Consider the following 27882-nt stretch of genomic DNA (forward strand, 5'->3'; position numbering starts at 1 on the left):
AAGGGACGTATGCCCAGGGCCAGGGAGCCCCCCCCTTCGCCGCCTCGCAGGCCTGGGGATCGGGGAGGCCCCTGCGGGGCCCCGGCTCCTACCGCCCCATTGCGCTTCCCGCCGTCCTCGGCGCCGTCCTCCGCGCTCCCAGGTCGCTGCTGCTGCTGCTGCTGCTGGAGCCGCCGGCCCCGCGACCGCCGCCCCATGGCCCACGCGGCAGCGCACGCCGCCCGCACACACCGAGTCGCCACTCTCAGCCGCGGGCACTTCCGGGCTGCAGCTCGAGGACCCCGCGGGTCTGCGCCTGCGCCTCTCGCGGACCTGCAGGACCCTTCAGGAAACAAGCCAGAGCGCCGCGACCCGTGCTCCCGGAAAACGATGAGCAGGAGGAGCCGGGGACAGCCCTGAGTGGGAAAATGGCTCCAGAGAGCAGGCCGAGAGACGCCTGCTGGCCGACGGCCTGGGTTTCGGCGCGGGCTCAGGCGGCGATGCGGACAGCCCGAGGTCACGCGTGCGCACCAAGGCGACGGGGGCGGAGCGGGCCCGGAGTGGGCGGGCTCTAGCTTGAGGGCGGGGCGGGTGGCAGACCCGCCTCCCGCCCAATCCGCGGCGCGCCCCCTGGACTGGTGAAAGAGGCGGGGTCAGCGTACCCACTGCAACCTGGCCGCCAGGGCGGCGTGGATCCTGACCCAGGGTTCTGACAGCGGGCCCCGACCTCAGGTAACCGCGCCTCCCGCCGCCCCCTCCGCCGCCCTATATGTGGCGCGTCGCGGCTGCCGGGCCATGGAGCACGCTTGCCGTCCCCCACAATGGAGCTGGCCGAGCGGTTCCTGCTGGACGCGCTCGCCTATCTGGAGTGCGCCCTGGGCTTCCTGTGCTTCGTGCTGCTGAAGCTGGTGGGCTCGCCCTACGGTCGCTACGCGTCACCGCGCTCCGCATTTCGGCTGCCGGCGCGGGCCGCCTGGGCGGTGCAGGAGATGCCCTCGCTGGCGGTGCCGTTACTCATGTGCGCAGGCGCGACCGCCGAGCGCCTCAACCGCTGGCCCAACTGCATTCTCCTGACCATGTTCCTGGTCCACTACGCGCAAAGGTGAGGGCGGCGGCCCCGCGCCTCTCCCTGCCACCCCTGGTGCGCTGCCCTCTCCCTGCCACCCCTGGTTTGCTCTCTTCTCCCTGCCACCCCTGGTTCGCTCCCTTCTCCCTGCCACCCCTGGTGCGCTCCCTTCTCCCTGCCACCCCTGGTTCGCTCCCTTCTCCCTGCCACCCCTGGTGCGCTCCCTTCTCCCTGCCACCCCTGGTGTCCTGCCCTCTCCCTGCCACCCCTGGTGCACTCCCTTCTCCCTGACACCCCTGGTGCGCTGCCCTCTCCCTGCCACCCCTGGTGCGCTGCCCTCTCCCTGCCACCCCTGGTGCGCTGCCTTCTTCCTGCCACCCCTGGTGCGCTGCCCTCCCCCTGCCACCCCTGGTGCCCTACCCTCTCCCTGCCACCCCTGGTTCGCTCCCTTCTCCTTGCCACCCCTGGTGCGCTTCCTTCTCCCTGCCACCCCTGGTGCGCTGCCTTCTCCCTGCCACCCCTGGTTCGCTCCCTTCTCCCTGCCACCCCTGGTTCGCTCCCTTCTCCCTGCCACCCCTGGTGCCCTGCCTTCTCCCTGCCACCCCTGGTTCGCTCCCTTCTCCCTGCCACCTGTGGTGTCCTGCCCTCTCCCTGCCACCCCTGGTGCCCTGCCCTCTCCCTGCCACCCCTGGCGCCCTCTTCTTGCACCTCTGTTCCCTCTCCCAGCATCCTCTTTCTACTTTTCTAGTTCCACTTTGGGCTCTTTGCTGTGGGTGGAGGAGCTCTTTTCCCCCAGCCAAATGGTCACCTGCAACTTGGGAGCCTGGTTTCCTCAAACTCCTTGTAACTTCTCCTTTACAATGCACGGACTGTATGGGTTTGAATGGATCACGTTCAGAGACTTTCACCTCCACATTACGCAAGGGCCCCCGCGACTGTGGAAGTGGCTTTCCAAGAAATAACCTGAAACACACATAAGTTCTTTACGGTGACTTCCAAGTGTTTCGTTTTTGTGAAGAATGCTCAATGGCTGTGTCTGAACTGTTCAGGTCTCGTAATAAGTTGGGACTTTCTCCAGCTCTTAGGTTTTGGCTTTTACACAGCTAAACCAAATGGCTGGACAAAAGTTTAAAGTCAGAATTTGAAAATGTGTATTCAGACTTCAAAAGGCTGCCAAGTTAAAAAGGTCGTTCCCTGCATGCGAGAGACCTGGGCTCACCTGCTCTGTGAACGTGGGCAGGTTACTTGACCTCTGTGATCGTGGGTCCCACCCCACTACACCCACTTCGTAAAGTGGGACAGGAAGGAAGTGTGGGTGTCTCTAAGCCTCTCTTGAGTCCCTGGCACGGCTGTGTCCCCGTCTGCTTTTGAGCAGGCACTGGAAGTGGGCAGAGTCAGCGTGCGTTCCACAAGGCTTTCTGGGTGCCCTGTTTCGGACACGCCTAGAGAATTCCAGACTCATGGAGGTTCTGTAATGTGATCGAGCGTTACTGCCATTTGCATATCAATAGAATTCTCATGACTACATACATTGCCCCATAAATATGCCAGAACCTGTGGCTGTCTGTTTCTGTCACAACGATAAGCAAGCTCTGGAGTCAGACAGCTAGGTGTTATCCCAACCGCGTCACTGGTGACTGGTGAGGCAAGTTATTAAGCTGCTCTGCAGCAGATTGCCCCATCCATGAAATTGGCGTAGCCATGGTACCAGCCACCCACCAGTGGGATTGGCGTGCGTATTAAATACTAAAGGCAACTCCATAAAATGCTTGTGAGGTTCTGGGAAATCTGAATGCTCAATGGTGACAAATAACACCACCTCATATCACCATGCAAACGGGCATGTCCACGTGCACACTCTGCGTGACATTTGTGCATGCTGCTGCCAGCTTCGAGTGCCAAGAAAAACGTCTTCTGAAGACATTGAAGGCATGGGGAATATGTGGAGGGAGCACTTTACAGAGCTTTGTCTGAAAGCCTGGAGTGGAAGGTGTCATGTAAGGAAGGTGTCGTGTGCGATTGCATCGGGGCTCACTCTAGAGGGAGACTGGGTGCAGAGCCTCCCAGAGGGCCGAAGTCGCGTCTACAGGCAGCACTGGAATAGATCCTTTCACACAGGGGAGGAGGCCACGGAGCCACAGAGTTCAGGTGTTTCATCCAAGGTTGCTGAGGCGCGACTGCCGGGACTAAAAGCCCGCTCCCCTCCTCGGTTTCTAGACCAGTGGCTTCAAAAACTCGGCTCCAAAGGATTTGCCGGGTCACGTGTAGTTTTTTAAACTGCGGGGCTATTTTTTAATCCCCGAGTCATTCATGTTACTATAGGCATAGCCCATGTGGTTTGGGGGCATTTAAGTTTTTCCAAATAGAAACGATAAACATCTTCCGTTCTACCCAAGCAACTAATTTATTAAACGGTCATTTGAGCTAAGTCGGTGAACACTTGGCCGAGAACGGAAGTGCAAGACACACTGAGCGCTCGTTGCAAAGCGCTGAGCTCCTTGACCCAGAGGCTGTTTCTTCAGCCCCTCATCTGACAAGACGGGAAGAAGGGAGGCAGGCGGATCCAAGCCTGAGTCACGCTAGTGGTGGGAGAGACACAGACCATGGGATGTGCTTGGGAGACGTGAGACCGAGTGGGCAGTGACTTCCCGAACTTGGCAGACGTGTGCCGAAGCCCTGTGCTAACACGTGGGCTGACGCAGGAGGGAGGCGGGGCCCCGCCCTAGGGGAGCTTGAGCCTCGTGAGGGCTGAAGCCAGCGGGAGGCTTCCCACGCTCTGTGGGAAGGGGTGTTTGCCTGTGTGCTTTTAGCTCTTCGTTCGGCCCACGCTGACTACGGATTGTTTGATGTATTGGGCATTCTACTCATCGTTGGGCGTACAGGCTTGAGATGTTCTCTTGAGTCAGTGAATACAGGACAGACTCTGGAGAATCAACAGGATCTTTGGGGCACAAGAGCCAGGGACGGGAGGGAAGGCCTGCCTCGGAGGGCAAGAGGGGGTGGGACAGAACACACCAGGGCCCTGACCAGCTCCCCCAAGGATGGTGAAAGATGTTTGTAGTAACTTTTTTTTTTTTTTTTTAACTTTTTGGCCGCACCATGCGACACGCGGGATCTTAGTTCCCCGACCAGGGATCGAACCCATGCCCCTTGCAGTGGAAGCGTGGAGTCTTAACCGCTGGACCACCAGGGAAGTCCCCATAGGGAGGTGTTTTTTTTTTTTTTTTTTTTTCCGTACGCGGGCCTCTCACTGCTGTGGCCTCTCCCGTTGCGGAGCACAGGCTCCGGACGCACAGGCTCAGCGGCCATGGCTCACGGGCCCAGCTGCTCCGCGGCACGTGGGATCCTCCCGGACCGGGGCACGAACCCGTGTCTCCTGCATCGGCAGGCGGACTCTCAACCACTGCGCCACCAGGGAAGCACGGGAGGTGTTTTTAATCAATGGCAAACTACATGAGTGTCCCGCCAGCGGTCGGGTCGATGGCCTTTGCATCCTGTCTGCACTGAGGTCACCTCCTGTCGGTCACGGGCTTCTGAGTTCCCAAGGGCACCACCGCATCTTCTCTCACTGCCCTTGGTCTCGTGTGTGTGGAGCGTGTCCGACCTCTCGCCTGCTCACCCGAGGCAAGCGTGTGCCGGAAATGGGCGGTTGCCTGCCCTCCAGTCAGCTCAGATCTGCTCTGCATTTGTCAGAAGCCCAGGTGTGGCTCCCTCAACCCCGTCTCACCTCGTGTTCTGCTGCTTTCTGTCCAGCCGAGCGGGGGATTCAATATGACCCGAACACAGGCACCTGTGTCACAGATTTTCCCTTTCCATTCAGCAGTGAGTGAGTGAGTCACTGATTATTTCTTCATCAGCTCCTCTGTTTTACAATAGTTACCAACCAAAGTCCCACTTGAGTGCAGAACTGTTTTATTTACCACTGGGGCCCCAGTCACCCTGAGGCCACAGAGGAAGGGTGTGCCAAACGGCCCCTCCCGAGCGTGCAGACTTTCAAACACCCACCCCAAGGTCTGCGCTCCACCAGATCTGTGACCTTGTGGGATCTTGATTCTGTTATCATCCTTGATTGCGGTGCCTCAAAGCACCTCACCTGCTTCAGGTTCCTCGTTCCCCCTGCTGGGGCCTGTTAATGGTCTGGGGAGAGCCTGGCCCAACCTCTCTTTTAAGTGTCATAAAGCGTGTAGAAGCTTCAAACACAGCAGCGGACTGGAGAGGGTGAAGGGTACACCAAATCCCTGGCCCTTGCCTCGTGGATTCAAATAATTTGAGAAAAGGAAAACTTTTATCTCAAAGTATAGAGTGACAGAAAGGAAAGTATTCATTGTGTCTGTAACCTTGCCTTGAAAGAGCAAAGTGCTTATTTACGTATGTGGCTTTACTGCAGTTTAAGCACTACAGGGAAAGAGTCTTTTACGGAAGGAAAGAAAAGCAAAGGGAATGGATCCAGATCCAGGAAGTGCTGTAGATTTCAGTGATGTCAGATTGTTGAGAAAAAAGTAATACAGTCAAATATTAAAATCAACAACCACTCTCAGTTTTAAACATTTAAAAATGGTTAAATCTACCATTACCTAAATTACTGCCAGATCACCAAGTTGGTTACTTTGGTGGGCGACATTATAGGCTGTCCTAGGAGATGATGTCCAACTGCTTCCATTTCCAGAGTCAAATCATTTGCTGAATGATTGCTTTATTTTTCATTGCAAGAAAACTGCAGTGTTGTTATTGCAGTTTATTGGGAAAACATTTTAGGAGAGAATTCTTATACTTCACTATGCAAATTAAGCAGTCATGGAGCTTGTGTCTGGGAGCCCAAAAACTGAACTCTTAACTTTCAACGATTAAAGAATTGTCATTTCACGTGGTTGCCGGCATGTTGACCTTTGAAAGGAATGCTTTCGCTTGAGTCTTTCTAGCAGATGGGCGCAGTGGTCATTTGCCAGTTACTTGGGTTTCGTGTAGGCATTAACCCTACTGGCTTGAGTGGTTCAAGAAACCACGTGAGAGCTGCTCGGGAGGATGAGAAGCTTGGATCTCTGGGCGCTACTTTGCAGTGAGAGTAGAAATGCGGGCTAGCTCTGGGGACTTTGTTCTTTTCTGTAATCCATTTTCCTTCCTGGGTGCTAATAGGACACTTTCTTGTTTCCTTAAAATTCAGGAAAAAATTTAGGAAAAATGTGTGGTTTGCTTGATTAATTTTGCCTGATTCTCTCTGAGCCTTTTCCAATAAGCAATTGTAAGCCTTCAGCCGAAGAAATCAGATTTCTCCCTCTCATTCATCAGGTCTGTTCTGAATGTATTAGGTTCCAGGACTTAAAATACACGTGTGCGTATTGCGTGCAAAAGAACCTACAACTGAGGTACGTGCTCCTGTAGAAAACTTAGAAAATGTGGAAGAATTGAAGGAAGAAAATAAAAACCACCTATAGTTCCATCACCCAGAGATAACACTGACGATATTTTGGCATATCTCTTTCCCATCTCCTTCACAGTCTTTAATAAGGTTTTTTTGTTTTTGTTTTTGTTTTTTGCAGTACGCGGGCCTCTCACTGTTGTGGCCTCTCCCGTTGCAGAGCACAGGCTCTGGACGCGCAGGCTCAGCGGCCATGGCTCACGGGCCCAGCCGCTCCGCGGCACATGGGATCCTCCCAGACCAGGACATGAACCCACGTCCCCTGCATCGGCAGGCGGACTCCCAACCACTGCGCCACCAGGGAAACCCTTTAATAAGTTTTTGATCACTTTTTTTTCTAAGCAGTAAAGATAACACGTATAAACATGCATAAAACCTTATGTCCCACTTTTGTCATTTAGCATAAGTATTATACTGGCTTAGTAGAAATACTTACTAAAGCTGACTTCTAAAGACTAATGTGCCCCAGAGTGAGTAGACAGAGCCAGCCCTGCTTGGTCCTGCTTTTCACCACCACCTTGCGATGTGTTGGACGGCGCCCTGGGACATTGCCTGGGAGCCTGCCTCTTGCTAGCCTACTGTCTCCATCACCCAGGGCACCGTATTCCTCTGAGCCTCTGGGTCCTGATCTGGTAAGTAGGGTAAAGCATGTTGTATAGGATTAGGAATTATTGGGAACGTTTTTATCAGGAGCTACGAGAAGCACTTTTATGCTTTCGAAGCATGGAAACTCACCCCAAAAGTAAACAGGTGTTAGACCGCCCTGAACGTCAAAGCCCCGTTTCCGGCATCTCGGGGCTTTGGGTTCATCCAGTCATCAAACACTCCCTGCATTCCTGATTGTCCTACAAGCACAAACGTTTGTAAGTTTCCCTGGGTAATAAAAACAATTTGATGGAAAGTACATATTCTTTCTTTACATGGAACAGAAAGAAAATAAAATAAGGAAACTGTAACACAGTGAAGAACAAAGTGTCAAATTCAATCCCACATCCCCCTCTGATGATATAGGAAACAGAATTCCTTCCTAGTTCCTTGGGACCTGGCCCGTGTGTATCCAGAAGAGGAAATGGCTTTATAACCCAGTACCTAAATAAAATACTTTTAAGTCCAAGTGCTTCATAGTTTCTCAAAAGATTATTTTCTATTTTAAGGAATTTTCAACCTCTGACTTAATACCATTATTTTAAAGAGGGGTGGTATTCCTTTCCCATAGGTGATTGTGAGGGTGAGGCGATGTCTGAGAAGAGCTTTTGAAGACGAGTGTCTGTTGTAACCAAGGTGGCCTGGCTCCCAGACCCTGGCATGTGACTGGTGCCGTGTCCATCCAGCAGGTGTGCCTGCCTTCCTTACTGTCTGAGCCTGGACCCTTCACCCTGATAAACGGCTGGGGTCCACCGCAATCCTTGAGCTGCTCTTGTCCCTCCAAAGTCTAGGTGAAGGCTCAGGTGAAAGCCATGCCCAGAAGCCACCATTCTCCTTGGTCCCTTTCTGCTTCCTCATTGGCCCAAGTCAAAGGGAAACACTGCTGCCAACAGCTGCTTGGATTTCCAAGGAAAAGACGGAAAGCTAAAGGGAATAACCCAGAAGGAGAAAAATAATTGAAAGGATGGCAGGAGGGAGCAGAGCACTCCCCTCTGGAAGGCACGTTGCATTTGGACATCTGGCTCCTGAAGACCCCAGCCGGCATGTCCTCAGAGGGAGTCCTTAGGGGTCTGCAGGCATAGGTGGCATTGCGCAGGATGGCTTGTTCTGACTTCGATGGTTTTATGGCCAGGCCTGTGGACATCAGGGTCGCTGCCGGCCCCTCCAAGGGCACAGAGCAGAGAGCAACAGAAGAGGCCTGTGTCCACCTTTATAAGGCCCTGTTTCCAGTCCTTGCCCCTTTACTGACATTCACGGGAGACCAAAGAGAGGTGAATCCTCTCTCCGGGTCCGTTATGACCGTCTTCCCCAAGTTCCCCCGGGGCATGCGTAGGAGCGGAAGTCAGTGCACCTCTCCTGCCTGGTCAGGTAACGGGACACAGGTGCGCAGTCCCTGCCCAGCCACCAAGCCACAGTGAGCCCCAGGGCGCAGCGGCTGCCGAAATCCGAATGCCGGGGCCACAGGCGGGAGTGTTTTCTAAGAAAATCAAAGTGATGGCTCTAGGTTAGATCTTCTGTTTTAATCTAGACCAAGGGCTGTGAACTTCTGGGGAAAGGGCCAGATAGTGCATATGTTAAGCTTTCTGGGCCAAAGGACAAAATAAGGTACATGGTGTAGGAATTCATAACAAAAGAGATTTATAACAAAACAAGATTTCACAAAAGTTGTATTGACAAAATTTGAAATCCGATACCTTAGTGCAATTTTGGTAATACAGCTGTAATGAGAAGAATGGGGTTCTTTTTTGTTGTTGTTGGGGAATAACATTTAACTTAATTGGACATCAGGGTTAGGGCACCTTCTTAGCAAAATCTCTTGTAAGTGTCTGCCTCTTACCGCGATGAAATTTTATCTTTGAAAATGTCCTTTCGCCCATATATGTCCTGCCAAATATTCGTATCAGTCCACAAGTTTATGATTTTAATTTAACACAATCCTGGCTTGAAAGCCTTTTATGAAATTTTTTTAAACTTTATTCTATAAATTTATTTATTTATTTATGGCTGCGTTGGGTCTTCGTTGCTGCGCGCGGGCTTTCTCTAGTTGCGGCGAGCGGGGGCTACTCTTCGTTGCGGTGCATGGGCTTCTCATTGCGGTGGCTTCTCTTGTTGTGGAGCACAGGCTCTAGGCATGTGGGCTTCAGTAGTTGTGGCTCACGGACTCTAGAGTGCAGGCTCAGTAGTTGTGGCGCACGGGCTTAGTTGCTCCACGGCATGTGGGATCTTCCCGGACCAGGGCTTGAACCCGTGTCCCTTGCGTTGGCAGGCGGATTCTTAACCACTGAGCCACCAGGGAAGTCTCATGAAATTCTATCACATTCTTCTCTCTTGATATCTGCCTTCTAGTGGGTCATGACATTGTAGATTAATATCTTCCGATTGAATATCAGGTGGCAGCTCCTCAATTACACAACTAAGTGGATTTTGAAGTATGGAAACCAAGGTTCGAGAAACACTGGTAGAAGTAGTCTGGGCTTAGAAACTGTGTCCACTGCACACTGGTGTGAGAAAGTAGATCTTGCTGCTGCTTTTAATTTTAACAGCATGGAAAGTATTAATATAGAGAGCAGTCTGACATGACTTGGGATTCAAACAGTGTCATTGAAATAACTAACACAGTGTAAATTTTGCACCTAAGTGATTTTTGTCCTACAGTTTTAGGTGGATTCACTAAGAAGGTAAATCGAGCCTGCAGCAAAAGCTAATTTCCAAACCCTTTAAAACTCAGTAATAGTGGGCTTCCCCGGTGGCACAGTGGTTAAGAATCTGCCTGCCAATGCAGGGGACACGAGTTCGAGCTCTGGTCCGGGAGGATCCCACGTGCCGCGGAGCAACTAAGCCCCTGTACCACACCTACTGAGCCTGCGCTGTAGAGCCCGCAAGCCACAACCACTGAAGCCCGCACGCCTAGAGCCCGTGCTCCACAACAAGAGAAGCCACCGCAATGAGAAGCCCGCGCACAGCAGCAAAGACCCAATGCAGCCAAAAATAAATAAATAAATAAATTTATTTTTTTAAACAAAACAACAAAGCTCAGTAGTAGTGGTTGAGAGCACTTTTTCTCAGTGAGAAAATTTGTCCTGAGCTCAAAATAGCGGTCAGGTCCATGGAGGGAATGTCACACGTGCTGTTGACACTACTGATCCGGTCACACACAGTAGATTGTGTTTGTTTTGCCGAGTGCCTGGTGGTATAGGAGATAGCTTTAAACACCTTACGTTTTCACAAGCTTTGTAAATTTGCAATTTATCTGTGTGTCTGTCGCACACATTTTTACCACCATGAGTAATAACATCCTAGCTGATTCCACTCTAGGCTGAACTGAACTAGTGTTTCCTCAACATCTTTGGAAGTATCCTCACCTTCAGTTGTTCCACGCAGACTCTTTAGAGAGCCTGAGCCTGCAGTCACTGCAGCCTCCGCACTGAGCCCTAAAATAAACAGCTGAGCTAATAGCATCCACTTCCGTGGACACACCAAGAGCCGAGGATGCTCACACGCTGCATGCTTCTGCCTCACTTTTGTTTTGTTTTGTTCTGTTTGCGGTACGCGGGCCTCTCACTGTCGTGGCCCCACCCGTTGCGGAGCACAGGCTCCGGACGCGCAGGCCCAGCGGCCACGGCTCATGGGCCCAGCCGCTCCGCGGCACGTGGGATCTTCCCGGACCGGGGCACGAACCCGTGTCCCCCACAACGGCAGGTGGACTCGCAACCACTGCGCCACCAGGGAAGCCCTCGCTTTTTTTTTTTTTTTTTTTTTTTTTTTTGCGGTACGCGGGCCTCTCACTGTCGTGGCCTCTCCCGCTGCGGAGCACAGGCTCCGGACGCGCAGGCGCAGCGGCCACGGCTCACGGGCCCAGCCGCTCCGCGGCACGTGGGATCCTCCCGGACCGGGGCACAAACCCGCGTCCCCTGCATCGGCAGGCGGACTCGCAACCACTGCGCCACCAGGGAAGCCCTTCCCTGTTCTTTTTGAGGAGCTTGTCAACACTCTAGTGTCCAGGCAAATCTCTGCTTCACTGATGATGTCATAGCCAGATGGATGCTTTGCCCTAAATTTGAATAAGGTCTTCTTCGGGGGAAGTGTCGTGAACGGGGTGAGAACCTTGCAGGCTGCTTGTGATTCACGTGAAAGTTCTCCCAGGATGCTGAGTGAGACTGTTGGGGAGAGAACCCCTCGAGGATGCGTAGCCAACATTATAGTGCTGTTCTCGTGCTGTTCCTATGACTACTAACAATCAATTCCGTTTTTACTCTAGAGTAGATGGCCAAAACGGAAACAATAAGTGTTTACATTTTTCCTTGTTTTAAGCTATAGTTTACGTAGATAAAATTCCCTCATTTTAAGTCTACAGTTGGATCAGTTTGGGGGATTGGATTAAGTTGTGGGGTCATCGCCGGTCTGGATACAGAACTGTTGTACAGCAATTCCTTTCACTGACGGAGGAATTCACGTTGTCACTTTCTTCTCGGGTCAGTTTTGGTCACCTTTGTCTTTTAAGAATTTTGTGTTTCACCCACGTTGTCAAATGTATTGACATAAAGTTGTTGAAAAGAGTTTCTTATTATCCTCTTAAGGGCTGCAGGTTACGTAGTGATGCCCCTTCTTTAAATGTATTACGCACTGGTTTTAAAGAGAAAGTTCAAGCACAGAATAAAATTCTGCATCCTGTTTTCTTCATACATTTCAAGTTTCTTGTCCTCGTATTTTCCCGTCTTTAAATGTTTAGTAAAGTGCCCCCACAGCAGCGAACGTGATCGTCACGTTGCCCGGGTTTACACTGCAACTCCGCCGCTCTCTAGCCCTGTGGCCTTGAGCAGATTCCTTAGCCACTCTGAGCCTTCATCGTGTCCTCTGTCCAACGTGCGGAACACCGTCTCCCGTGCCGGTAGCCGGGCGGCCCTGCTGTGATGGGCGCTCGGGGAGTGAGGGCCATCGTGATGGTGGCGGACGTGACGGTGGCGGACGTGATGGTGGTGGTGGACGTGATGGTGGTGGACGTGATGGTGGCGGACGTGATGGTGGTGGTGGACGTGATGGTGGTGGACGTGACGGTGGTGGCGGACGTGACGGTGGTGGTGGACGTGATGGTGGTGGACGTGATGGTGGTGGACGTGATGGTGGCGGACGTGATGGTGGCGGACGTGATGGTGGCGGACGTGATGGTGGCGGACGTGATGGTGGTGGACGTGATGGTGGCGGACGTGATGGTGGTGGTGGACGTGATGGTGGTGGACGTGATGGTGGTGGACGTGATGGTGGTGGTGGACGTGATGGTGGTGGCGGACGTGATGGTGGCGGACGTGACGGTGGTGGACGTGATGGTGGTGGACGTGACGGTGGTGGACGTGACGGTGGTGGACGTGACGGTGGCGGTCCCCAACTCACGGTGCTCAGACTAGAACGAGTTACTGGTTTTCATATGGTGGGAGTTTTCAGAGCCTCCTGAAGCCTTCCGTCTCTCTCATTCGGTGTGTCTGTTTCACATCCTGTGCAGTTGGGACCCTGAGCTTGTGCACCGTGGTGTCCATTATTGAAACACTGTTCATTCTTTAACTAGAAATGCTGCTGTTAACAGATGTAGTACTCTGGGCAAGTATTACTAAGAATGGCTTGTACGAAAAGCAGGATTAAAAACCCAAGACAGGGCTTCCCTGGTGGCACAGTGATTGAGAATCCGCCTGCCGATGCAGGGGACACGGGTTCGTGTCCCGGTCCGGGAAGATCCCACGTGCCGCGGAGCGGCTGGGCCCGTGAGCCGTGGCCGCTGAGCCTGCGCGTCCAGAGCCTGAGCTCCGCAACGGGAGAGGCCGCAACAGTGAGAGGCCCGCGTACCGCAAAAAAAAATAAAATAAAATAAAATAAAAACCGAAGACACTTAAAGTAGAATTGCAGAAATTAGATTCTTTATCATTGTTGCCTTTTAAAAAAAAAAATATATATATATACATATATATGTTTCTTTTTTCCGAAGGGCCTTGATCTTCCCATTTCTGATCCGAGGAGGAAAGCCCATGCCGTTGTACACCTTTATGCTGGCATTCATGTTCTGCACCTGTAACGGCTACTTGCAGAGTAGATACTTGACCCAGTATGCGGTGTATGCTGACAGCTGGCTCACTGACCCCCGGTTTCTAACAGGTGAGTGTCCTTGGTGATGCACACTCCATCCCCCTAATCATAACTTCGGTGCTCACCGTCCAGTAGTGTCCAGTCAGAAAGCGCACACTTCTCGAGGGAGCGGAGAGTCTGCGTAGGTCCACGACCCAGCAGGGGGCCGAGCGCTGGCGGGAGGGAGGGTCAGGCCATCCCAGCGCTGCATCAGTAGCGGGAGATGACGCGGGTGCCGGTCACCCTTGCCCACTCAAGCACTGAAAGCACAAATACCTGTTCTTCAGGTGAGCCTAAAAATAGCAGCCAGCTCCAGCAGAGTGAACAGTGGATGGAGAGTGAGTTCATTTGGGCGCTAATTGACCGTGTAATCTAAGACAGTCGTTAAACCCCCTACGGTTTCTTCTGGAAAGCCAGAGAAAGTCAGACTGGGTCATCTGCCAACAAGGCAATTAGACTTTTATGGTTATACTGACTTTAAACTTTGAGCTTTGTGATGTTTTTGAATTTTTTTTTTAAATTTTTAACAATGAATGTAATGTACATTTTCAAGTTCTAATTATAACCTTACAAGCTCTGAAGAAAAATGATGACAGAACATTAGCCATCAAAAATATTTGCAAGGGGGCTTCCCTGGTGGCGCAGTGGTTGAGAATCCGCCTGCCGATGCAGAGGACGCGGGTTCGTGCCCCGGTCCGGGAAGATCCCACATACTGCGGAGCGGCTGGGCCCGTGATCCATGGCTGCTAAGCCTGCGCGTCCGGAGCCTGTGCTCCGCAACGGGAGAGGCCACAACAGTGAGAGGCCCGCCTACCACAAAAAAAAAAAAAAAAAAAAAAAATTTGCAAGGATGTTAAAACTACGTAATTTGGGAGCTCTTGTTTGTAAGGAAGTTTCTTCTGTATGTTTACCCTCCCAACGTGTAGACATTCTAGCACATTCAGGTATCGCTTACCCCCAAGGTAGCATGCTAAGAATCTGCAGTTGGTCCATCAAATTCTCAAACCGCCCCGGAGCCCTTCACCCTAGAGTACATAAAGTGACCTTACGTTTCATCTGGCTTTTTCTCCATGTGTGTGAATTTGTCGTAATAGGGGAAACAAGCACTTGAGTAGTCCTCTGTTGTTGACCAAGCAGTTTCACATTTCTCGGTCATATTTTTTCCTGTGAATTAAAATTCTGCTCCCAGGGCAGAGCCCTCATCCAACCTGGGAACTGTGACAACGAGGGATCTGCTTCCTCGTCTATCAAAGGGGGGACGAATGCGGACATTTTCAAGAGCCTTTTCTAGCTCCACAAGTCTGTGCCTCCATGAAACACCAGACTAAATTGTTTTGTTCGCCCCCCGCCCCTAAATGTCATCTTGATTTATCTGCTCCCTGACTGTCTGATTTTCTTCTGCCTCAACTCTCAGAAGGAGACAGAACAGGCTGGGCCATCTGCCAGGCGCTGTACCCTCGCCTCTGCCTCTCCGAGGTTCAAAAAAGGGCAAAGGTTAGGTCCTTTTCACTGGAGAAAGAAAGGTCATCTGGTTAAGCGGCTGGCCCCAGATCTAAATCGAGTAATAGCAGAGTGGTGGTTTAAGCCAGATCATCACCGCTGGCCCACAAAAGGAAGTGAGGGACAGAGAAAGGGGATTGTTTTTTAAACTAAAAGATAGAGGTTTTAAATGTTTATTTGAGATTCTCATGGGAATCATTTTTATGATGAATTGTTTGAACTTTTGATGAACAACAAAAGAACTCTTTGGTCTGTGAATTTCAATGTCATTTAAAGGAGCTCTATAGATAGACCATGTTACCTGCAGGTGCCTTGGAAATTGGTCTAAAATTTAAGACATCAATAAATTGTATACAGACTTCTTGACTTCTCTATGGTTGAACAGAAGTAACTGAAAATGAGGAAATATGCCAACTGAGAAACAAACTGGGGTACTTTTTTGATATGATATTCATTTCATAGAGTTTATAGCTTTTGTAATTACATGAATAATTTTAGAAATCACATAATTAATTATACTTACAATAGTTATTATGAAAAGGTTAAGCAAGTATCACTAGTAATAAAATCCTAACAAAAAGTTTCCCAGAGAAGTAAGAGTGGTTAAGCTAAAAGAATTTATACAAAGATTTTAAGATCCCTAACCATGGAATGAAATGTTTAGTTCAGATAAGCACAAATATGAGTTTTCCTACGAATCTAGGCCATTGAGGGAGCTTGTCTCTTAGAAGACAAATAAAGGACGCATGGAATTTTGAGAGCGTGAAGCTTTCTGGAACATCCAACTGGGGGCCAAATCACCTAGAAGTGACATACTGAAACTCAAAGAAGGTATAGCGAGTCAGCCATAAATGGATGGATCCAATAAGTGACTTCCAAAGCGTGTTAGACAATTTGGTACAAACGGTTTAGAAAGGAAGCTGCCTAGTGAAATCAATAGGAAGAAATCTTGAAAGTCTTACTGTAGACCTGAACATGATTTGTATGTTCCTGTTCTAACTGTGGAAAACTATTTCATGCCACTGGGATAACTGATGAATAACTAATAATGTTACCCCAAGTGTACGTTTCTTTGAAGTTGAATTGAATGCCACCATTAAGCACCATCTGCCTTTCACATTTTAAAAAATATCTCAGAATAATCAAATTAATTCTTTTTTTTTTTTTTTTTTGCGGTACTTGGGCCTCTCACTGCTGTGGCCTCTCCCGCCGCGGAGCACAGGCTCCGGACACACAGGCCCAGCGGCCACGGCTCACGGGCCCAGCTGCTCCACGGCACGTGGGATCCTCCCGGACCGGGGCACGAACCCGTGTCCCCTGCATCGGCAGGCGGACTCTCAACCACTGCGCCACCAGGGAAGCCCCCTCTGAAGGCTTTGAAGAACTGGAGAGAAAATGTTCAGAGGCTGTGGAATATGTAACTCAGAGCGGGGCGGCTAGCAGTTGAAGATTTAGTTGGGAGATGAGGTGGACAGAGAGACCCAGGAACACCGACTGATGAATGAGCAAGATAATCAGGGGTGGAGAGGCCACGGATGTGCATTAAATTGTTCAAATGAGGTTATAGAGAAAGAAGAGACGAGGACCAGAGATTAGCTCCTCCGCACCTCCCCCTCGAGGGGCCTCCATGCAGCCCGTCATGGCAAAGCACGTGCTGGGATTTCCTGTCTCCTCTTCTGCCAGAGGGAGGGGCCAGAGGGGGCCTCATGCTTCCGACAGTGTTTGAGAGGCACAAGTAAACTTTGTGGGCTGACCCACTGACAGTGATAATACCTCTTCCTAGAAAAGAGCCTTGTGCCTTAGTCATAAGTCAAATCTCCAATCATACCAGTCATCCTGAAAACAGAGACTGTGGCCATCAGGTCAAGCTATCTTAAATAGATTAGATAATTTAATAGTAGTATTAGAACAGCAAAACCCCATCTAGCAGGCCTAGAGCAGTGCGTATCAGTCATCTTTCTAAATAAAGCACAATATTTATTATATCCAGTGATTTTTGCTATCAGTCATGGCTAATATGTTAGACCAATAATGATAATATGAAGGACTAAAATGATACCCTTCATTCAGGCTCGGGTTTGTAAACTTTGTGGTTTACTAACCATAGTACTCTTGAATAGTTTATTTTCTTTCTGTCTTATTCTCTGCAGGGTTTGTCTTGTGGCTGACGGGCATGCTGATAAACGTCCATTCCGATCACATCCTAAGGAGCCTCAGGAAACCCGGGGAGACTGGATATAAAATACCAAGGGGTAGGTACCGCACACGGGGGATGTATTCTCAACTTTCATTGAATGATGCTTCGCTGTTTTACTTCTGCCGCATCTCGTAACTAAAGTGCGGTATTTTTTAGCCGCAGGTTTTCAGTGTGAGTCACCATTATTGTTGGTGGCAGTGACGGACTCCTGTGTTGTTAAAATGATAGAAGAAGCGGTTCTGACTAACTGAACGCTTATTAAGCCGAAAGGAAGCTCCAGTTATATCTGTGTTTGGAAAGAGAGATTAGCAGGAATTTGTGGTCTACAAGGGGTGTCCAGGCCTTCATTTCTAGCCACAGAATAGAATCGATACCTTGCCTGACCCTCCCTCCGAAAACAATTTAAAATGTTGGGTGGGTGAAGAATTTAAATGCAGCAGCGTGGTATCAGGAAAGCAAGTAATCGTCAGAGGGCAAAAATCTAAGTGAGTGCTAGAGTCCAGAGTGCGTCCTGTTTTAACCTGTGACCACTAGCTGACCCTCGTGCCGGTTTTGTGGCCCAGATTCGCGCCACTTGCCTGGTCTGTAAAAGGTCCAGCTGTGAATTAGGATCCACGTATTCCTGGGGGTGGCGCTCTCATGCCTGGGGCCAACGCAAGCCCAGATTCCCCAAGGAACCTGCCTTCAACTCAGGCCTCCGGGAGCCCAGCGGACCACACAGCACAGAATAAGGGCCACAGTCAAAAGCTGCAGAGCCCATGAGGAATAGGACACCACGAACGAGAGCTTCATGAACGTGGGCGATCTCAGATCTTAGAATTCAGACGCAAGTTGTAAAGTGAATACTTAAATGTCTAAAAAATTAAAAAGGGATTGAAATTATGAGTAAAGGAGCAATATACTCTAAAAAGGACAAGATAGATACAAGCTGGAAAACAATAGAGCTTCTGAAAATTTTCTCCAAAAATCAGTAGGTAAGGGCTTCCCTGGGGGCGCAGTGGTGGAGAGTCCGCCTGCCTATGCAGGGGACACGGGTTCGTGCCCCGGTCCGGGAGGATCCCACGTGCCACGGAGCGGCTGGGCCCGTGAGCCATGGCCGCTGAGCCTGCGCGTCCGGAGCCTGTGCGCGGCGACGGTGAGAGGCCACGACAGTGAGAGCCCCGCGTACGGAAGAAAAAAAAAAAAATCAGTAGGTAAAACTAAAACTAGAGTAAAGGTGAGAAGCACACAGCAGCGCTTAGTTTGGAATCCTTCAGCTTACCTTCCTGGAAACCATACAGGAATAACAGCAGGACAAATGACCAAAAAACCCTATAAACCTCAAAGGACTCAAACTGTGGCCCTGGGGTTACCCTTGGAGTGTGCTCTCCGGCCCGATGACTCCCAGGCCCCCGTGCCGTGATCCGCCTCTTGGGTCCCCCCGCCTCCCTGGGGTGTAATGGCCCAGATGTTGGGGGAGTGGTCTGGTCCACACAGCACCCCACGTGCTTTGAGAAAGGTCTGGCCTGTCGTGTAGACTTGATGAATCTGTGAAGATTTGAGGAGTGAATGCATGAGTCTGTTCTTGAAAATTTATATTTTCTTCAACTCTCTGTCTAGGGGTCCCTATAGGTCCATTTTATCAAGTTGGTTCATTACCTGTTAGTCTGTGTTCCCCGTCCTTATTTAAGTTTTGTCAGCTTGATTCATTAACCAGTGAGGTGATATACTGAAGTGTGTTAAAACCATAGCATTTTATAGTCAAACAGATAGGTATTGATACAGGTGCGTACTTGCTACCAGAAGTTGTGATATGAAATAGTAAAACCGGTCACGTTAGCTGAGTCTCACTGATGAGAGTTCTGTAGAGGTTGTATTTCCCCAGAGTTGATTTCTATGTTCTCCGAGGAAGTCTCCCCTGGTATCTCTTAAGTCAGGATTTCATTAGGCACTGTTTCATAGTAAACGCACTGCTGGGCCTCTGTTTTCTCCTAGGGGGCTTGTTTGAATACATCACTGCAGCCAACTACTTCGGAGAGGTCGTCGAGTGGTGCGGCTACGCCCTCGCCAGCTGGTCCATCCAAGGCTGGGCGTTTGCTCTGTTCACATTCTGTGTCCTGCTCACCAGGGCTCAGCAGCATCACCAGTACGTTTGAAAACACTTTTAGCATTTCTCATTTGTCCTCCGACCTTGCTAGAGCAGCCTGCAGGTTATATTTTTGAAATGTTCGTTATCAGTTTGCCAAATCGCAGGTTAGACCAGCCTTTAGCTAAACGAGCACGGAGCCACGCAGATGTCTGAAGAAGAGCCCGGCTGTAATCGTCAGATACGCGTCGGCCATGTCATCTGCTCCACCCTCTGCCCTGAGCCTCTTTGAATGTCTGCTGCTGGACCCGGTGGTCAAGTGGAATGTCAGACAGGGGGATTCCGGGTCTGACGTGGACTCGCCGATGACAGCAGGGGACGCTGACCGGGCAGCAGGCCCTCGGGCGGCTGCAGTTGGAAGCATCAGCGTCTGGCCCTTGCAGGGCCCCTTCCCACAAGGGCCTCCCACTGTGCAGGGTCCCTGATGGACTCCTGGGGTACCGCACCCCGAAAGCACATTGTTTTCCAGAGTGTGAGGCCTTTAGCAGATCCCCCAAAGGGTCTGTGATCCACTTGACCAACAACATAGAAAACAAAGTATGTTAAAGCTGAAGTGAGCTTGGAGGGCATCTTCCCCATCTAACAGGTGGGGAAACTGAGGCTCAGGCTCAGACAGGGTGGAAGTCACGTCTCGCTGTGAGACTGGAGAGCTCGCAGACCATCTGAGCATCGGGACGGTCCCCTGATGCCGCAGCAGTGCTGGAAGTTTGGCGTGGCTGGTTCCCCAGTGCCCACATGGACAGCTCGTGTCCTCTGAGCTCGAGAGGACGCCGCTCTGCTTCCCTGGCTTCATTAAGTCAGAAACATTCCATCCTAATCTCCAGGGCTGCTGACACAGAGGCATCCAAAAATGTGTATCATTGTCCTGCTTCACGGACTTTGCCATCTCTCTGGGGGAACAGGACAGAGCTGGAAGGCCAGCAGAAGATATCACGGTGCAGTGGGAAACACAGACTTCGTAGAGTCTGAAGTCCTGGGTTTATTTCCCAGGCTCACCGTGTATTTAAAGACACAGAGGATTATTATTGGAGGTAATGAGGGAGAGCTAAAAATACCTGTTTAGCTAATAGTTGAAGACATTACAGCAGAAGCATGAGAGTTATTGAGATCCTGAGAGCAGTACCTCTGTTCTTTGAAGTGCCCCCAGCGCTGGTGAGCTGGTGATTTTCCCTCCTGCCAGTGAGGGGAGCAGGGCCACAAAGCCAGGACCTGTGTGTATCCCGGAGCTGCTGTGAAGACAGGGCTGGGAAGGAAGCCCGTACCAGCGAGGGCTCAGGAAAGGGGTTACAGCGTCGAAAGTGGCACAGACGCAGAAACGCGGCTGCAGCTGGAAGCATGAGCTTCCAGGAATGCTTCGCCGTCTGGGCTTGGATTGAGTCCTAACCCCAGGAACAGAGTCCCTGTAGACGGGCTTAGTTCAGATGAGGTCACCCTGGAGTCAGGCCCTAGTCCAGTAGGCCCGATGTCCTTATGAAGAGGAGACACTTGGACACAGACACGCACCCAAAAGAAGTGACGGCTGCGTGCAGACAGACGCAGAGGGAAGCCGAAGGCCAAGAACGTGGCAGTGAGAGAGGCGGCCACAAACCAAGGAACCTCAGAGGCCGCCGGAAGCTGGGCGTGGCTGGAAGTGAAAGCGTACACCTCAGACTGGGGCTTAACCCACGCGGCCGGGACTCGAACCCGGCCGAAACCCAGATTAGGACTTGAACCCACGCGGCCGGGACTCGAACCCGGCCGAAACCCCCAGTCTCCCAACTGAGGTCACACACCGGGTCTCGGGACTTAAATGAAGCTCAGGTTCTTGATGCCTCATCGCAGAAAGAAGTCAGTGATAGTAAGAAGTGGATTCATTTAGAGAGGAACACACCCCACGGACAGAGTGTGGGCCGTCTCGGAAGGTGGGAAAGGCACCGGGGCCTGGGCTCGTCCGTCTCGAAGGCGGAGCATAATTTCCCCGGCCAATGAGCAGGAGGAGCGTCCCAGCTGCTTCAGGAGGGGGCGGGGATTCCCAGGAGTTGGGCCACCGCCCACCTTTTGATCCTTAGGGCCCGGCTCGGCACTGTCCTGGCGCCTGTGGGTGAGTCGTTTAGCGTGCTAACGCGAGCTCTTGCTGCTGCTGAGGCTCGAGGTCTAGTGAAGAAAGTCGGCTTGTCCGCCACCTTGGATCCGTTTGGTTCTAATCAGTTTCTGTCATGTCCTCGGGCTGCGTCATTCTTTCGAAGGTTGTTCCCTGCCTCTTTCCCTCCGGTTTCTGAAAGACCCTCCCTTGGCGCCTGGGAGGGAGCAGAGGCCCCACCACACCCCGACTGCAGGCTTCTGGCCGCCCGGCATACATGCTGTTGTTTCTAGCCCCGGGTTTGTGGCTCTTTGTCATAGCGGCCCTGAGAAACCAACACCCCAGCCCTTCCAGGATTTACAGTCCTTGGGGCCGTAAGCAAAGGCAGTGAGTCTGACGTCCTCAGTTTTCTCCTCTGCTAGATGATTTCCCGAGATCTCATGCCTGTGAAACACTTCTCAGGACCAGAAAGATTCACACTCTCAGCAGGCCTGGCTGAAATAATATGTTCTTATCACTTTAGAATAAAAGTATCTGACAACGTCCTAGAAAATGAATAAAGCAAAACTAGATTCATGTAAGGGCAGTGACAACAACTGCCAGCTATCTTCCCCCCACCCCCCATCCCTCCCCCTCCCCCTCCTCCTCCTTCCCTCCCTCCCCCACTCCCCCATCCCTCCCCCTCCCCCTCCTTCCCTCCCTTCCCCACCCCTCCATCCCTCCCCCTCCCCCTCCTTCCCTCCCTCCCCCTCCTCCACCTTCCTTTCCTCCTCCTCTTCCCTCCCCCTCCCCCTTTCTCCTCCCCTTCCCCTCTCCCCCTCTCCTTCCCGCCCCTTCCACCCCCCTCCCCCTTCCCTCTCTCCCTCCCCTTCCTCCTCCTCCCCCACCTCAGCACCAGCACCTACCCCACACAGCCCAGTGCAGGGGCCTAAGACCACCTTCTCATGGCCAGGGGGGAGATGCTATTCCTGTCTGTTTGTTATATTAGATATTAAAAAGTGAATATTGGTTGGTTTCTAATAATAAAAGCAAAAGAGATAATCCTGACATTTTAAGAAAGTGGAACAGAGGAAGATTCAACAAGAGCACACTAGGTCAGTCAGGGCACAGGAAAATCCCTCTCAGTGCTGCGGTGTGACACAGATAGAAATAGAAAATAATCCTATTTTCCAAATGAAAGTCTCTGTAAAGAAAGCGCAGAGGTGTTCTTTGCAGATTCACGGGTTGAAAGGGCTCTTTTTCATTCATTTGCTGTTTAAATTGATGTCAGTGTGAAAGCAATTTTAATTGCTGGACAATTAATTCCGTTTAGTGGAATTATGTTCAGAAATGTTAGATTTACAAGCTGAGGACAAAATAAAGCCTATCTTTTTTTTTGCTTTTTTTAATCCAGTCAACCCAGCTAATGAAACCATCAGATAAATTGCTTCCAAAAGGAAAAAAATCCCTGGGACTAGTCCTTGCACTATATTGGACTTACTGACAATGTTCCTAAAGCCATATTTTATTACAATGAACTTCTTTCTTTAACAACTAGACGTGAAGTATTTAAATCCATAAATGATTGTTGTATTGATAATTAGATCTGTAGATCAGAAACTTAGGGTCACCTGTTCCGAGTAGCTAACAGATATTCAGGTCTGAGGGCCAAATTTCAAGGAATGGTTAAGGGGGGGCACGTTTTCTCACCGTTTTCTTCCCTGCCAGCCTCCAGCCACCATGCTTGCTGGATGGAGCCCGGGTGCGGCTGCACGTGATTTCACAGCTGTGTGAGAGTGAACTCAGACGTGTGTGCTCGTTCACGCCTCACACCGCGGCACCCACCGGCACGGCACTGGAGGTGGGGCCGGCCGCCAAGGACAGTCTCTGAGGGCAGACTCTGTTGAAATTAATTATTGCATGCTTATCTGTTTGTTAACTTTAATGTCATTTTTAAAAATGAACTCAATGGGTCTTCAAGACACTGGTTGATGACACAATGATTTTTTTTAAAAAGACCCACACGAATATGACATGCTGGCATCTTGTCACAGCCTATTTCGTGAGACTTGGGTGCATAACCCAAGTCTTTTTTTGTAAATGCTTGGAAAGTGCTCTGTGATTTGTGAATGCTTGGAAAGTGTTTACTCAACTCTCAGTGACCCGTCCCTGTGTTCACAAACACAAAGCTGTTGCTGAGCCCGAAACACACAAACGGTCAGGGGTTATTTTGCATTCGACAGAAAGGCAATGAGACGTTAGTTCAGTCTCCACCGTAATAAACTCAGGACAAAAAATCGGTATCCAGCCCTGGTCAGTGTCACATAAGCTTTGATTCTAGGGGTAGAAAAATGAATGAGAAAAGTAATAGAAATACGCTGCTTGCCCCTTTTAAAGTATCTATATGTACACACATACTTAAAGTACTTTTTTCTTTCTGGCCGCGTGGCATGTGGGATCTTATTAGTTGCCTGACCAGGGATCAAACCCGCGCCCCCTGCAGTGGAAGCCCGGAGTCCTAACCACTGGACCACCGGGGAGGTCCTTTAAAGTATGTTTTCTTGAGGTGGGTTTGTGATCTCAGTGTTCAAACAAGTGAGACGTTTCCTGGGTGGCTGCGCGGCGCCTGGAGCCGTCCCGAGGGCATGGGTGGGAATGCCTGTCCTGTTCTTGCTGGCTTTGGGCCGACGCCTTCACTCTTGCCCATCTGAGGCCCGTGTCCCAGGTCCCCGGGCAGTTTCAGGACAGGGGTTTGCCTCCTGCTCTCCTAGCGTGCTGTCCGCACTGCTGCCCCACGGGAGGCTCTTAGGAACCGGCTGCTGGTCCGCGTCCTGGATCCCGAGCGGGCTGTCTTAGTCTGTTTGGGCCGCTGCCACAAAGATGCCATAACCCAGGGCCTTATAAACAACAAACGATTATTTCTCAGCGTTCTGGAGGTTGGCAATTGGAGATCTGGGTGCCAGTACTGGCAGTTCTGGGAAACGCCCTTTTCTGGGTTGCTTTCTTGCTGTAACCTCAAGAACAGAAAGAGCCGGGGGTGGGGGTGGGGCGGGGGGGGGCCTCTTTAATCAAGGCACTAATTCCATCCTTGAGGCTCCATCCTCATGACCTCGTCACCTCCCAAAGGCCTCACCTCCTAATACTATCATTGCCTCGGGTGTTAGGTCCTTCTCATGACTTTTGCGGGAGTCACAATCAGAGCATAGCACAGGCCGACGTGGGTAAACACGCGGACTGTACGCATTCTTGGCGCCTCTGCCGCCCGTATAGACCTTCTTGTCTCCACACACATCACTGATCTGGAAAAGTCCGTTGTTACTGTGGCCTCATGTCAGGGGAGGTGCTGCTTCATCTGAGCTCCGGTGACCAGCTTCTGTGGGTGTTTCTCATCGTGTGTCTTGTGGGGAATACTGAACAGCGCGTGAGAGGACCGTGGCGTCTGCTGTGCTGTAATTCTGTGTTTGCGGATGGCAGTGTTGAGTTGATCTAAAATCGACAGGATTTTGTCGACTCACTTTCAGGTTGTTGTTTTCATGTGTTTGTGCCATCTTAACAAATTAGCTAGGGCTTCCCCGGTGGCGCAGGGGTTGCGAGTCCGCCTGCTAATGCGGGGGACGCGGGTTCGTGCCCCGGTCCGGGAAGATCCCACGTGCCGCGGAGCGGCTGGGCCCGTGAGCCGTGGCCGCTGAGCCTGTGCGTCCGGAGCCTGTGCTCCGCAACGGGAGAGGCCACGACAGTGAGAGGCCCGCGTACCGCAAAAAAAAAAAAAAAAAAAAAAAATTAGCTAATTTTTTTTTGAATTTTATTTTATTTATTTTTTTATACAACAGGTTCTTATTAGTTATCCATTTTATACATATTAGTGTGTATATGTCGATCCCAACCTCCCAATTCACCCCACCCCCACGCCCCCACCATCTTCCCCCCTTGGTGTCCGTACGTTTGTTCTCTACAATAGCTAATTATTTTCCATCATTGTTTTTCATCTGTTTAGCACTCTTTTGTACCTATGGAAACCATTTTCTGCCTATTTCTCCATTTTGTCAAATTATTTTTAATCTTTTACTCCACCCACTTAGCTGCCACCCTTCCCAATGGGCTGTTACCCCACAGCTAACGAGTGTGCCTTTGTTCATCTAATTTACATCAAAACTGAAAATACCTGTTGAGCACCGAGTTATGAACGACCCGGGTCACGTGTTCCTGGGTTGGTTTGAGAGTCACCTGGCATGTAGCTGCGTGGCCCTGCCACAGACCTTGGGTCTGGGCCGGTAGCTCTCTTCTGGGAACTGGAGAAGAGCCTTGGGGTAACTAAGAGATACTCAGGATACACCTACTCGGTTCCTCTCTCCTCCCCCAGTCAGCCTGCTTCCCAGGATCCGCGAAGATAGCACCCCAATATCCTGATCCGCGTGTTTGTCACATGCCTGTCATTTTCCCCGCCAATGTAAAGGTGAATCACACGAGTCACATCTTGGCGAGTCGTGCTGTGCAGTCTGATGTGTTTATTCATGATACAGACAAAGTCAGGCTCTGTGTCTGAGATGCCGGAATTTTTATGACCACTTTTAAAAAGCTCAGTATCCCTTTATGATGAGAAATATTGTCCGTTGTGTTAGCAACTGTGAAACGTTTCAGTGAGAAAATTAACTTTTTTAATGTATTTTTTTTGTCTTATTTCAGGTGGTACCATGAGAAATTCGAAGACTATCCAAAATTCAGAAAAATTATGATTCCGTTTTTGTTTTAAGTTCGCTGTCAGTGGGGTTTACCTTCCACTTGAAGCTTTTCGATCATGTTTCTCTCAGGATGATACAAATGAATTTACGTCTCTGTAATTTTTCTGCTACTTCACCTTTTTCAAGATCTGCTCTAGGATGGTGTGAATGAGTAAACTATCTAATAACAGGAGCAGATGTGTGAGCTACCCAATAGCAGTCTAATCAAACCGAAATGGCAGTGCAAGTATGACACTGCATACCAGGCCCCGGATCTGTAATTGCAGCTTGACCCTCCGCTGGTTTGTCTGTCTCTATGGACCAAAACATTCTCCACCCCTTGCACAACTCCCTACAGCAATGGGTTGAAGGTCAAAGGTGATGTGGTCCCCTCCCCCTATGGAGGCGTGTTCTGTCTTCACGGCCCTCTCATCCCCCTAGTTGGGGAGGCCCGGATCCCCACAGAGTACCCACCACAGCCTCTCACTGTTGGGTCCTGGGCAGGCGGAGAAGCTGGGCGTAGAGAGAGGAGAGGCCCAGCGGAGGCCGGTGCAAAAGGCCTCCGGCACCTGCTCCAGCTTGGACCACCAGGTGACTTCAACTGGCAGGACAGGGCACTGGGGGTGTTCTTACGGAGCAGGCTGCCGGGTCCCCCGTGAAAGGGACTGACTTCCTGGAGGCGCTGAGCTGGGAGCACGGAGGTGCTGCGGGGCAGCCTCCCCATCTTGGGTCACTCGCCATGAGCCATTAGGAGTCTCTGGCTTGGGATGATTCTTCTTCCTCCCTCTGGGTAGAATTAGCATGTTTTAAAGGCACTTTTTCTCTTTAAGTACCTCTCAACATTGCAAAACTATAACTTGAAGCAGAATTTCTTTTCTTAGATGCACTCAGAACCTCCACAGAGATGAATGACAGTAATAAAATGTACTACTTATTGCCAGATTTGTAAAAGAAATCTCCCCACTGGAAGGCTACCTACTGACTCCCTTGCCCCCTCTACGAAAATCCAGTGAACACATGGTACAGACCCCTCCTCACCTGGGACAGCACTACCTCTACTGCTCCCGCATTTGCAGGGGTGGGAACCGAGCAAGGTGTAAGTGGAGAGAGTCCGCGTTCACTTACGATCGCTCGCGATGCTGTGTGGCAGAGGCCTCCGGGACATGCCTGACGTTGCGTCCTGTATGTTCTCCGACCGACTGCCACCTTTGGGCGGGGAGCGAGCCCTCCTGCCCCCTGCCCCCTGCACCCCGGGCCCCTGGGCACCCCATTGGCTGCCTCCCCACTTCTCCTGGCTCACCTTCCCAACCAGGGGCTCCCTCCCCATGAGGTTTCATGTAGAAACTGTGTTCTTGGTGTTAGTGGTTTCTAGAGTCCCTTAGGGTTTCAGAATTACACGGAAAACTTTTCCTGATGTGGTTGTGCTTCGTTTTTAACCAAAACTTGAACGCTTTTGTGGGGAAATTTTATGATCAAATAAACTTTGGCCCTTTTTCTGGCTGAATAATTACTTGAAACCATAAAACAATAAATATTTAGGATCTCCTCCAGAAAACTCAAAAATCTGAGCAAGTCTTGACTGATTTGGGCCCCTGGGCTCCGGAAGGTGTACCTGGCCAGAAAGATGCTTGTCTGAGAGCTAGAGATGTTCACTGTGATTTTTACTTCTGTTGGTGCTGCTTTTTTATTTGAGGGACCAGAAGTTCGGGTGAAGCAGGGATTTGATGCATGGTTGCTACTTCACTGTCATGCGCTGGGTGGAAGAAGGACAGGACAAAATCTTGTTCTGTCTTGTCTGCCTGTCTTCCCTTTGCTAAAAACTGTAACTAGCAAATTATGACAATTTGTTATTGTGTTAGTTATAATAATTAAGGAGATTAATAAAATTACTGGTAAAAGCTCGGTTGTTTTGTTACCCTTCTGTGTGGACAATTTTTCACGCTAGAAGTTCTGACAGCCCTGAAATCTCTTTCCCACCCATATTAATATTTCATATTAATTTACCCTTCTCTCTCTTGGTAGAGCTGTGTGACATTCTTCGTATAAATCTGGTGCATTTCTGCTAAGGATATTTTTATTTATTTTAT

At 50.6% G+C, this 27882-nt stretch overlaps 2 protein-coding genes across 3 annotated transcripts in view; one reads left to right on the forward strand and one right to left on the reverse strand.

The window, feature by feature from the left end:
* NSUN2 (NOP2/Sun RNA methyltransferase 2) overlaps window positions 1-519 on the reverse strand; it is a 28422-nt gene extending 27903 nt beyond the window's left edge. Inside the window, exon 1 of the mRNA XM_059061181.2 lies at window positions 93-519. Within this exon, the coding sequence (XP_058917164.1) occupies window positions 93-197 (105 nt within the window). The 5' untranslated portion in view covers window positions 198-519. The remainder of the gene's footprint in view (window positions 1-92) is intronic.
* On the forward strand, window positions 286-27697 carry SRD5A1 (steroid 5 alpha-reductase 1). 2 transcript variants are annotated; one of them, XM_059060691.2, is made up of 5 exons: window positions 286-1081; window positions 13081-13247; window positions 16868-16969; window positions 18889-19039; window positions 25761-27697. In XM_059060691.2, the coding sequence occupies exons 1-5, from the start codon at window positions 801-803 to the stop codon at window positions 25825-25827; spliced, it is 768 nt and encodes a 255-aa protein (XP_058916674.1). In that variant the 5' UTR covers window positions 286-800; the 3' UTR covers window positions 25828-27697. The 2 variants fall into 2 exon arrangements, 1 of the variants encoding a protein (XP_058916674.1); XR_010840076.1 differs by having other exon boundaries at window positions 567-1081; window positions 18889-21119.
* Window positions 27698-27882: the final 185 nt, after the last annotated feature.

This window comes from Kogia breviceps, chromosome 4, assembly GCF_026419965.1.
Source record: "Kogia breviceps isolate mKogBre1 chromosome 4, mKogBre1 haplotype 1, whole genome shotgun sequence".
NCBI classification, from domain to species: Eukaryota; Metazoa; Chordata; class Mammalia; order Artiodactyla; family Physeteridae; genus Kogia; species Kogia breviceps.

What these genes read in the sequence shown, in the direction of transcription:
- SRD5A1 (XM_059060691.2), top strand. Translation starts at nt 801, where the DNA reads ATGGAGCTGGCCGAGCGGTTCCTGCTGGACGCGCTCGCCTATCTGGAG. An exon ending in TGACCCCCGGTTTCTAACAG is followed by an intron (nt 13,248 to 16,867) that starts GTGAGTGTCCTT and finishes TATTCTCTGCAG; the next exon opens with GGTTTGTCTTGTGGCTGACG. An exon ending in AGGGCTCAGCAGCATCACCA is followed by an intron (nt 19,040 to 25,760) that starts GTACGTTTGAAA and finishes GTCTTATTTCAG; the next exon opens with GTGGTACCATGAGAAATTCG.